At 46.5% G+C, this 13,050-nt stretch overlaps 1 protein-coding gene across 1 annotated transcript; it reads right to left on the reverse strand.

Moving 5' to 3' along the window:
- Positions 1-221: 221 nt before the first annotated feature.
- Positions 222-12,177, reverse strand: LOC142729198 (sialidase-3-like). The gene is made up of 3 exons (XM_075849242.1): positions 11,990-12,177; positions 5,236-5,449; positions 222-3,260 (listed from the first exon to the last, which is right to left on the reverse strand). The coding sequence occupies exons 2-3, from the start codon at positions 5,431-5,433 to the stop codon at positions 2,301-2,303; spliced, it is 1,158 nt and encodes a 385-aa protein (XP_075705357.1). The 5' UTR covers positions 5,434-5,449; positions 11,990-12,177; the 3' UTR covers positions 222-2,300.
- Positions 12,178-13,050: the final 873 nt, after the last annotated feature.

Genomic DNA, 13,050 nt, shown 5'->3' on the forward strand with positions numbered 1-13,050 from the left:
AGAATGTTCCCAGTCACTGGCAGCAAGCAGAAATCTTGAAAATGTGAGAAATATTACAACAGGATGGGTTTTCAGCCTCTGGGTGTAAAAAAAAAAGGATCACAGTCCCTGACAGCAAGCAGAGATCTTAAAATGGTGAGGAATAGAAATGTAAAGTCTATTAAAAAGTGACAGGACTTTTTATGATACAATGATTAAGACAAAAGACTGGACACCGGCCCTTTAAATATGTTATAGACTTTATAATATTCACTTCATAATTGACGTATAAACAGAATATACATCCAATCTAGTAATCAATTTCGATTGTACAATTTTGATTGGATGATATCGATTATAGATATTTCGTCTAAAGGTAATGTAATATCTGTGGGTGCCGAGGACCGGCCATGATCTGCCGCCAGTGACAACCGACTGGTGAGTCATGAACGTTATTGGAGGTAGCGCAGCAGTAGTCGTCCGTAACAGCGGCCGCGACACCTGACGGCAACTCTCCGGTAACCGTAATTCACTATTTTAGGGGATCACATACTTTTTCCATCAATGACCTTCATCGTTAAAGCCATTCCAGTCGATCAGTGCAAATTTTTAGAAGTGCGATCATCCATTCATCGTGGCGGCGGCGGTGAGATTTTTTTTTTATGCACAGGACTAAATATTGTGCCGCGACCGGTTTATGATCGTTTTATAATTTCGTCCTATCACTTACCATTAGATAGCCACTCCCTTTTTACCCTCCTACCATCGAAGAAAAAAGTGGCCATAGCGGTTAGCGCAATATAAAGGTCGTTATTTGAGGCACGGGCGCGTTACATCACATCAGTAGAGAAGGTTAAAGGGTGGTTGAGGCATTAAGGGGATTTAACCCCAAAATTTAGGGGCGTCACTTGTTGTCATGATGACCTCCCAACCGCCCCGTTTTTCGTGGTCTGTCTTGTAAAAGGTGGAGTTACTGGTCGGTTTTGTGGGCGACTATGGGCAGATCCGGAGCGGGACTCAAAACTGTCCGGCGAATAGGATTGATGATCTTATTACGTGACCTCTCCGCCATTTTGCTCCTGTCTGCTGCTTGTGTAAATCAAGGGCCGCGTCACAGGCGCCTTTACATAACATGGCCGCCATGCCCCTTTTTAATATTACGGGTGCTGTTTTTCTCACCACTGTCTCTATAACATGAAATGTAAACGTTACATCTGATTACAGTCGTATATATGTATACAAATGTGTGAAAACCAGTGCACAACAAAATGGTGGAGGGGTTTCCCATGGAAACCAATCAGATCATTACTTACATGTTAAAAGCTGCAGTGGGAAAATGAAAGCTGCACTGTGATTGGTTGCTCATCATTTGGGACCCAGGGAAGGCTCTTGTTGCCCATAGCAACCAATCAGATTTCAGCTTTGATCTTTCCTTAGACATGGAAGTGTCCTTTAATTTTTGCTCGCGGCTGCAGTTCCGGGTGTTTTGCCTCCACATCGTTACAGAAAACAATCCTAAGGGAAAAAAAATGTCTTCATTTCATCTGACTGTGGGAAAGCTGGGTGACCAGTGCACATATTTTCGGTGTGGTTTGCAGGGTGGGGTCGGTCATAATACACGTTTTCCCCGAATATTTCCTGTATAATTATAAAGTTCCTCCTATAAGGATGTCAGTAAATACGGTACATGACCACCGAGGCCTGTGATTGGCTGCAGCGGTCAGGTAACTTTACAGTCTCCCCTGCGTTTGCGGGACATTGTCAAGGATAAAAATACGCTGGGATTCCCATAAAAAAATAGGGACAGTCCCGGCAAAGTCGGGATTGTTCTTGGCAGCTATGCAAGCGATAACCAAAATGGCTGCCAAGACTCCTGAAAAACCTATTATATCCCGTATCACTGACTGACTAGGCCAGAATGTAACATTCAGGAGTTCAGGAAAGATGGGTGGCAACCAATACGGCCATCACCCAGAATGCAGATGCTCAAATCTACGTAGTTATACAGTTACTTATCCCCGACCCCCCCCCCTCCTGCTGCGTTTATAGGCAGATTGGCGGTTCACGGCGCTAGGAAAGCGGTTTAACAATCCCCGTGGATTCAGGAAAGCGCCGTATGAAGCGGAAAGAATTTCCGGACATTTTGGGAGAGTTGTCACCCAGCTTTCCCAGACTCCTCAGCTATAAAACCGCCTTAAAAATGATAATTTGTGTGGGAGCTGTAATGGCGGCCATATTGGTTGTCACCCAGCTTTCCAAGAAGAGGGCGACGCGGGTGCTTTTTGATTTTAGGGTGGAACGCCCTTTGGTCCTTGATATCGTCACTTCCTGAATAGGGCGAACACGCTTTTCTTCTTGTTGATATTTTCCAGGACGTCTTCCACAGTAAACAGACAAAAGTTAATCTCCTCGTAAGGCGTCTCCGCTCCGCTCTCAAACAGGATTGCGAATGTATTAGCGTCCCGACAGTCGGCGAGATCCGAGTATCCTGACGGGCCGTCGTGAATGACCCACGGCTTGGACCAGGCCTCGGACATCAGCGGCGACTTGTTCAGGTAAATGCCCAGATCTCTGCGCTCTTTTTTTGCCGGATGCGAGAAGAGAAGCCAGCGGCGGCGCTCCTGTCCCGGTTGTTCCAGAGCCGGGAAACCCAAGACGCTGCCGGAGCAGCCGCCCTTTTCCGACTCCTTCAACTTCCGACTTTTCTCTGCGATTTTAAATTCCCCTCCCACGTGCAGCATCAGCGCCTCCACCCGCTTCTTCGAGGGGCTCCGCGCGTTACAGTAGAGCATTTTCTGACCGTCTTCAGACATGATTTCCGCTAGTTGCGATTCGCCGCACTCGTGCTTTTCGATCCGTTCTGATATGCGCCACCGGTTGCCTTGGTTCTCGCTGTATAGGTAAAACGCGTGAGCTTTGGTGAACCACCAACGAATGCACCAAAATTTGCCGACGTACACGTAGGCCGGGACCACGAGTTTTCCGCATTGCGTCTGGATGCCGTGACCAGGAGACACAAAGAACGTGGCCAGGTTCCCGATGCCGCTCGTCACGTCTGTGATGTCCGCGGGGGCGCTCCACGTCTTCCCGCAGTCCGTACTGGTGGAGTAACAGAGCTTGGAGCAGTTCCCCCACTTTCTCATGCGCTCCTCCGCCACGCCGCTGGGGACGCAGTTGAAGAAGAGGAACAGCGTCTTGGTGGCGTCTTCGTAGACCGGACAGGGGTTGATCATGCGGTGATTTTTTAGGCAGATGTCGTGTAAACTCTGAAGACCTTCCCACTAAAATGACAAAAGACGACAATTACTATATTTCTCCTTTAAATTAAAAAAAAATACCCAGCTTTCCCAGACCCCTGAGCGACAAATCTGCCTAGTTATACAGTACCCCCAACTCCCACATATATATTTACATCACAAAATAGATTTGCTACTCAGGATTCTAGGAAAGCTGGGTGAAAACGCCTGTAGATTTTAATGGCGGCCAGATTGGTAGTCACTCAGCTTTGCCAGTTACGTATATGACCGAGAAACGGCTGAATAGAGTCCCAAATTCACGAAGTATTTATAGCAGGAGTCCGATAGTCTGGAATCTGCCGGACCATGTGATTCTGGACTATTGGATTTTCCGGATCATCCTGAATCAGCAATTGCAATAGTTCGGAAAGCTGGTGAGTTGTCCGGATTAAAATGGCGCAGTTTACTTTCCAGAGAGACTTTGGTTATGTAGATGGATCGAGGCGGGACTTAACAGGACGGGGTTTGTTGAGGCGGGGCTTAACAGGGCGGAGTTTGTTGAGGCGGATTTAACAGGACGGAGTTTGTTGAGGCAGGATTTAACAGGGCGGAGTTTGTCGAGGGGGGATTTAACAGGGCGGAGTTTGTTGAGGTTGGATTTAACAGGGCGGAGTTTGTCGAGGGGGATTTAACAGGGCGGAGTTTGTCGAGGGGGATTTAACAGGGCGGAGTTTGTTGAGGCAGGATTTAACAGGGCGGAGTTTGTTGAGGGGGATTTAACAGGGCGGAGTTTGTCGAGGGGGATTTAACAGGGCGGAGTTTGTTGAGGCGGGATTTAACAGGGCGGAGTTTGTCGAGGGGGATTTAACAGGGCGGAGTTTGTCGAGGGGGATTTAACAGGGCGGAGTTTGTTGAGGCGGGACGTAACAGTGCGGAGTTTGTTGAGGCGGGACGTAACAGGGCGGAGTTTGTTGAGGCGGGATTTAACAGGGCGGAGTTTGTTGAGGCGGGATTTAACAGGGCGGAGTTTGTTGGGGCGGGACTTGCCAGAGGGCGGGTTTTTTCCCGAATTTTTCCTATATACTGTCCTTACTATAGGGACCTTACAGTGAGAACAGAATAATGGGGGGGGGGAATCGCCCACAGCGATGATCATAAAAAGTATGGCACACGACCCCTGTGGCCAGTGATTGGCTGGCGCGGTCACATGCTTGTTCTCTAAATCGCAACTGCAGCCAATGTAAACAGAAACTGGAAGGGCAAAGTGAAGCGGCCGCGCAGGAGATTACACGGTATTAACATTTTTTGCTAAATTACGCCATTTGCAGTTAAAATTACAAATTTTATTAAGCGCGGATGACCCCATCAATCCAGACCCCAAGAAAACCAGGACCAGTGTCATCCCCGGCACTATCTCAAAACCTCATGACAGCATAATAAACAAGAGCGCTCGTATTCACTGACAGCAAGCAGAGATCTTAAAATGGTCAGGCATTGAAACGCAAAAATCACTTGCAAGACTTAAGAAATGTGGGCAATCTGGTGCAGCGCCAATGCCACCGCCTCATTGAGGGCACGTCAACTTCTGCAACCAATTTTTTTAATATTGCTTTGAGCGATCTGAAATTTCAAAAAAATAAAGCGACTTTACAAAAAGAGGCGACTAAAAATCTTCCGTTTCGTAGAAACCGCTCCCCAGGCCGACCAACGTGTCCCCGTTCCTGTTGGTAACAAATATAAGTAGGGAACGGAGGGAAGAGAATAAGACAGGACTCCGGCTCCCGACTACACACAGGGGTCATTTGTGGTCTGTAACCATGGAGACACATCGCTCTGCATAGGGGCTGGATCATCAGAACGGGAAGAGATTTATTTGTAAAGTGGCGCAAATTTTTATTTTAGATACATTGAAACAATACAAAAAGTTGCATAAAAAAGGCCACATGCAAGGAGTGGCGAGCGCCGGGCGCTACCACACGTGCCTGCGGGGCGATCCATGAGATCTCCAGAGCAGACTTACCGACACGTATCCCGTCCTGTAGATTCCTCTCCTCATGACCAGGCTCTCCACCTCCACCTCGCTCCCGCTCTTACGCTTCTCCGCGAACGCCAGGAACACGTCCTCCCCTGTGATGTAGATGAGGGAGGGGATCCGGTACACACAGCCATTGGCCTCTTTCTTAAACAGCGGCGTCTTCTCCGGTTGTGGGACCTTCATTGCAGCGACGGCGGTTCTAGAAGACGGAACCCGAGACACGGAATTATAACAACATCCCGTAACTCAAACTGCAGCGTGTCCTATAATACAAGACAGACACGACCGCCACAGTGCCCCCATATCTATATCTACCTCATATCTATATCTACCCCATATCTATATCTACCCCATATCTATATCTACCTCATATCTATCTATCTATCTATCTATCTCATATCTATCTATCTATCTCATATCTATCTATCTATCTATCTATCTATCTATCTATCTATCTCATATCTATCTATCTATCTATCTATCTATCTATCTATCTATCTATCTATCTATCTATCTATCTCATATCTATCTATCTATCTATCTATCTATCTATCTATCTATCTATCTATCTATCTATCTATCTATCTATCTATCTATCTATCTATCTATCTCATATCTATCTATCTATCTATCCAGTGGCGGACACAGACTGCAAAAGGCCCCTGTGCAGATAATGTGCCAGGGCCCCCCCGCCCCCCCCCCCAATACCGACAAAGTTACCTAAACATATATATGCATATAAAAATAAACCTTACTAATAAAAATTATGAAGGAAGATTTATATTGTACATTTTATTACCAGTTTAGAACACAAGTAACACATTTTTTTCCGGGTTAAATTCTTATCTAAACTAAGTCCCTAAATGTGGGCAAAGAAAATGAAAAACCTATACTCACCTCCTCCGGCGCCTCCGTTCCCCCTCCGCAGCCCCTATCCCTTTCTGTGTTTACAAAGCTGCTGTGGTGACGCGCGGTCGATGGCACATGACCGCTGCAGCCAATCAATGCCCTCAACAGCGATTTGCTGTGGAACTACTGTCCTCAGCAGCACACCAATGAGGAGTTATTGGCAGCAGCGGTCACGTGCCATCGGCAGCGCGTCACCAGTGCAGCCTTGTACACTTGTAACACAGACCGAGACAGGAGGATGGGGGCTGCGGCGGGTGAACGGAGGCGAGGGAGGAGGTGAGTATAGTTTTTTTATTTTCTTTGCCCACATTTAGAGACTTAGGTTAAATTGAATCATTGAATATAACACAAAGCACTCATGCAACTGAGATGCAATAATTTAGATGATCTTATCATGCTTAGCTTACTGCACTGTTACCTATCAAGCAGGACTGAATCTCAAGATATCTACAGAGGGGGCTGTATGGCGTTATCTACAGGGGGGACTGTATGGCGCTATCAACAGAGGGGGCTGTATGGCGTTATCTACAGGGGGGACTGTATGGCGCTATCTACAGAGGGGTCTGTATGGCGCTATCTACAGGGGGGTCTGTATGGCGCTATCTACAGGGGGGACTGTATGGCGCTATCTACAGGGGGGACTGTATGGCGCTATCTACAGGGGGGACTGTATGGCGCTATCTACAGGGGGGACTGTATGGCGCTATCTACAGAGGGGGCTGTATGGCGTTATCTACAGGGGGGCTGTATGGCGTTATCTACAGGGGGCTGTATGGTGTTATCTACAGGGGGGACTTTATGGCGTTATCTACAGTGGGGTCTGTATGGCGTTCCCTACAGGGGGGGTCTGTAGGGAAAGTCATACAGCCCCCCCCTGTAGGGAACGCCATACAGACCCCCCTTTAGGGAACGCCATACAGACCCCCCTGTAGGGAACGCTATACAGCCCCCCCTGTAGGGAACGCTATACAGCCCCCCCTGTAGGGAACGCCTTACAGCCCCCCCCTGTAGGGAACGCTATACAGCCCCCCCCCTGTAGGGAACGCCATACACCCCCAATCACTCAAAAAAATGCGACCTACAGTGTGAAAAGACAAAAGACATGTATCCCCTATCCACAGGATCTCCACAGGATAGGGGATACATGTGTGATCGCTGGCATTGATAGGGAGAGCGGGGGACCGAAAGTCCCCCGAAGTTCTCCATCACTCACCTCTGACTTCCGGTGTCTGCGCAGCTCAAGTGTGACCGGCGCTCCATTCATTTCTACGGAGCTGCCGACACAGACCCCGGAAGTCCGAGGTTTGTGATGGAGAACTTCAGGGGACTTTCGGTCCCCCGTTCTCCCTATCAATGCCAGCGATCACACACGTATCCCCTATCCTGTGGATAGGGGATACATGTCTTATGTTTAATGGCAGAGCGGGGAGATACTCCCTGCTCTGCCGTAGTGTTCCGTGGCATCGCGCTGTAGCAGCCATAGCGGCAGCTAGCGGAGATTCCGGCCAAGGTGGGGGCCCGTGCCGGCAGGTGACGCGGGCCCCCTCATGCCGCGGCCCCGTAGCAGCCGCTACGGCTGCTATAGCAGTAGTTACGCCACTGTGTTAGGGGGAGTTCACACTGAGGTTTTTTTCGCGAAAAACGTCAGAAAGTGCCTCCCATTGAAATCCATGAAATTTTTCCTGCGAGCAGTAAAAACCGCATGCGGGAAAAAGAAGCGCAATGCCCTTTCTTCGGGCGTTTCTGTCTCTGACTTCCCATTGACAACAATGGCAGGCAGAAAATGCGTTTTTTGCTGCGTTTCCCTGCCCACGGCCCGATGGCCGAAAAACGCCACAAAAAAACGCAATGAAAAACGCGGGAAGTGTTCTACCGGCAGGTCAAAATATGCCTCAAAATTCCGGAAGGAATTATGAGGCAGATTTTTCTACATAAAAACTTCTCCCTTCTGACATGAACTTTTTAACTTCATCTACCTGTCCTCTGCAGTCTGCACGTCCTCCACTCGTCCTGTGTCTGTCCTCCGCTCATCCTATGAGTTCTCCGGCAGTCCTGACTGTACTGTCCAGCCGCCCGAAGTCTTACGTCGCACCGCCCCCTGTCCTCTCCCCTGCCTGAGCGCTCCTCCTACCACCAGCATCGCCGTCCTGTCCTATTCATCTGTGCCAGATTGGCAGTGCAGTGTAGCGGCTATCACCGGGCCCGGGCACCCGCCCCCTCCCTCCCGATTGGTAGTGCAGTGTGGCGGCTATCACCGGGCCCCCGCCCCCTCCCTCCCCTCATGCCTAGTGTTGTGATGCTACTAGGCATGAGGGGGCCCGTGCCGCCAGGCCTGGTACATAAAATGTAATGTGCCTGTCAGGGCGACACGGGCCCCCCCATGCCGCGGGCCCCGTAGCAGCTGCTACGGCTGCTACTGTGGTAGTTACGCCACTGAACGGGCCCCCTTCCCACGCGGGGCCCTTGTGCAGCTGCACCGGCTGCACATGCGGTATGTCCGCCCCTGTATCTATCTATCTATCTATCTACCTCATATCTATCTATCTATCTATCATCTATCTATCTATCTATCTATCTATCTATCTATCATCTATCTATCTATCTATCTATCTATCTCATGTCTGTCTATCTATCTATCTATCATCTATCTATCTATCTATCTATCTATCTCATATCTATCTATCTATCTCTCTCTCTCTCTCTATCTCATATCTATCTATCTATCTATCTATCTATCTCATATCTATCTCTCTCTCTCTCTCTCTCTCTATCTATCTCATATCTATCTCATATCTATCTATCTATCTATCTATCTCTCTCATATCTATCTATCTATCTTCTATCTATCTATCTATCTCATGTCTGTCTATCTATCTATCTATCTCATATCTATCTATCTATCTCTCTCTCTCTCTCTCTCTATCTATCTCATATCTATCTATCTATCTATCTATCTATCTATCTATCTATCTCTCTCATATCTATCTATCTCTCTCATATCTATCTATCTCTCTCATATCTATCTATCTCTCTCATATCTATCTCTCTCATATCTATCTATCTATCTATCTATCTATCTATCTCTCTCATATCTATCTATCTATCTATCTCATATCTATCTATCTATCTATCTATCTCATATCTATCTATCTATCTATCTCATATCTATCTATCTATCTATCTCATATCTATCTATCTCATATCTATCTATCTATCTATCTATCTATCTATCTATCTATCTATCTCATATCTATCTATCTATCTATCTATCTCATATCTATCTATCTATCTATCTATCTCATATCTATCTATCTATCTATCTCATATCTATCTATCTATCTATCTATCTCATATCTATCTATCTATCTCATATCTATCTATCTATCTATCTCATATCTATCTATCTATCTCATATCTATCTATCTATCTATCTATCTCATATCTATCTATCTATCTATCTATCTATCTATCTCATATCTATCTATCTATCTATCTATCTATCTATGTATCTATCTATCTATCTATCTCATATCTATCTATCTATCTCTCTCTCTCTCTATCTATCTATCTCTCTCATATCTATCTATCTCTCTCATATCTATCTATCTCTCTATCTATCTCATATCTATCTATCTATCTCATATCTATCTATCTATCTATCTATCTCATATCTATCTATCTATCTATCTATCTCATATCTATCTATCTATCTATCTCATATCTATCTATCTATCTACCTATCTCATATCTATCTATCTATCTCATATCTATCTATCTATCTATCTATCTCATATCTATCTATCTATCTATCTATCTCATATCTATCTATCTATCTATCTCATATCTATCTATCTATCTATCTATATCTATCTATCTATCTCATATCTATCTATCTATCTATCTATCTATCTATCTATCTCATATCTATCTATCTATCTATCTCATATCTATCTATCTATCTATCTCATATCTATCTATCTCATATCTATCTATCTCATATCTATCTATCTCATATCTATCTATCTATCTATCTGTCTCATATCTATCTATCTATCTATCTATCTATCTCATACCTATTATCCTATTTTTTTTAGTATCTCTTTCCCTTTAATCCTTGGCCTCCGGAAGCTTCTGTCGGGGGATATAATGGGATTACTTTATGTTCTGTGGTAGATCAGGATATTTCTCATGTCTGTTTATTATGTATCAGGAAGAGATAAACGTGGTGGCGCAGTCTCCGGCGGGGGAGCCGCATGCCAAGATCGTGCCCTTCATATAATAAACAGAGTCCAGACCCGGCCGTGCCCGTCGTGCGGTGCGTAACCATTTATGGTGTGGAGCACGAATCCGCACTTTGCCGTTCTCCTTTAATCCAGACCCGCCAGCTGCCGTATTACCAGATATTCTGGATTATTGGACAGTCCTAGAAAAGTAACATTTGTGCAACAGGAATTCTGGACTATTGAGTGCCGGACTAATGGAATTTCACTCGATTTAGGCCGGACCTAGAACAACTACAAGCACCAGGATTCCATGTGCACGCTGAGACTTGTAGTTCCTCCCATATACCGGCAAATAGGACACAGCGGACGGATCTATGGATTTGATTCGCCAAAAATGGACTCCGCACAGTGTGCCAATGGCGGCCATATTGGAAAACAAATGAATTCGCTCCTTTCTAAGGCCAGATTCACACGAACGGGCGCAAACTCGGACGGGCCACGTTTACACGGATCCCTCATGGACTTGAGTCTATTGAGCGATCTGTAAAAACGGACGAAAATAGGACACGTCCTGTTTTTTCATGGCCGTTAAAGAAAACGGGCGTCACGCGGACGTACAATACGTTCGTCTGAATAAGGCCTGACAGCGAGGTGCTCCCTAATCGTGACGTAGCGCTCGCAGCGTGTCCGTTCTGAGGACGCGGGGTTAAAACACCCCTAGGAAAGTGAAAGCAGCAATCGGATTGGTTGTTATGGGCGACACCTCCACTTTCTTTTGCATGGGTTTTGATGAATCTCCCCATTTTGTGTCCCTTACGGTTATAATCGCCAGTAATTGGCGCCAAATAATGTCATGAAATGAGGACCTCGCGGTCACCTCCATTATTTTTAGCGCATTTTTGCTTAGTAAATCTCGCTCAGTGTCCCGCATGTATTGGAACCATCTCGCAGCCGTCGCCCATAGCAACCACAGTTTCACTTTCATTTTCTCAGCAGTTCAGTAAGTGAAAGCTGAGCTCTGATTGGTCGCTATGGGCAACACATTTATCTATGAACGTGGAGAAGCCGTTTATTGGCAGGACATTCATCGTATTACACCCCGGACATTGGGAGTAGTAGTACCTAAAGAATCTGCGCCACGTCATGTATCTAAGTAGCTATAATAGCGCCAATTGTAAGTTATCAGCGCAGTCGTCTCCTGTAGAAACTTAATTACCCCCAAATCCGACGACCGTGATGAACCCATAGATTGGAATACGGTTTCGGAGTACGGGCGAACGCGATATCGCCGCCACACAGGAGGAAACTGCGCACAGACCTGAAACGACCGATAAGTTTAGGGAATTTTTTCGTGCTTTCAGAGCCGACACCTGTCATGGCGGATAACGTATCGGACGTCTGGTTCTTGTCGCTGCCCGGCAGCCGCTCTCGCACTTGTGATGATTACGCTGCGCACTTTTCAGGCGACTTTTTTCATGCAACGAAAAATGGTAAAGACACTTCGGAGGAACGTATCGGGGCGTGTCGTCTTCAATTATATCGCCTGAGCGACCGGTCGTCTGAGTTTTCCTATTAGATCTATAATCGGAAGATAACGATGAACTTACCGGAGTCTGCGGTCCTGGACGTGACCCGCCGCGGCGTCCTCAGGGCTCGTCTGCTGCCTCTGCCCGTCCTGGTCCCTGCATATGTGGCTGATGTTCCTCTGTGGATGGGAAACTCCCAAAACTTCCCGGCGCTCCTATTGGCTGCAGCGTGTGTTGTGCCGGAAGCCTCGCACCGCCCAGATCTCCCCCCGGCGCTCACACTCACTCACCCTGCTGCTCCGGCACAGCAGAGCCCATCTGTCTCCTCTCTGTATCCTGAGGAAACCACTCAGGGAACTGCCCTGTTATCCCAGACTCACAGCTAGGAGGCGCAAGAGCCTGTATCTAATCCTATCATGTGTGATACTGTCTGCTGAGCTGTGTATCTAATCCTATCATGTGTGATACTGTCTGCTGAGCTGTGTATCTAATCTTATCATGTGTGATACTGTCTGCTGAGCCGTGTATCTAATCTTATCACGTGTGATACAGTCTGCTGAGCTGTGTATCTAATCCTATCATGTGTGATACTGTCTGCTGAGCTGTGTATCTAATCCTATCATGTGTTATACTGTCTGCTGAGCTGTGTATCTAATCCTATCACGTGTGATACTGTCTGCTGACCATGTATCTAATCCCATCATGTGTGATACTGTCTGCTGAGCCATGTATCTAATCCTATCATGTGTGATACTGTCTGCTGAGCTGTGTATCTAATCCTATCATGTGTGATACTGTCTGCTGAGCTGTGTATCTAATCCTATCATGTGTGATACTGTCTGCTGAGCTGTGTATCTAATCCTATCATGTGTGATACTGTCTGCTGAGCCGTATATCTAATCCTATCATGTGTGATACTGTCTGCTGAGCTGTGTATCTAATCCTATCACGTGTGATACTGTCTGCTGAGCTGTGTATCTTATCCTATCATGTGTGATACTGTCTGCTGAGCTGTGTATCTAATCCTATCATGTGTGATACTGTCTGCTGAGCTGTGTATCTAATCCTATCATGTGTGATACTGTCTGCTGAGTAACTGTATCTAATCCCATCATGTGTGATACTGTCTGCTAAGTAACTGT

Source organism: Rhinoderma darwinii, unplaced genomic scaffold (assembly GCF_050947455.1).
Source record: "Rhinoderma darwinii isolate aRhiDar2 unplaced genomic scaffold, aRhiDar2.hap1 Scaffold_713, whole genome shotgun sequence".
In the NCBI taxonomy this organism is placed as follows: domain Eukaryota; kingdom Metazoa; phylum Chordata; class Amphibia; order Anura; family Rhinodermatidae; genus Rhinoderma; species Rhinoderma darwinii.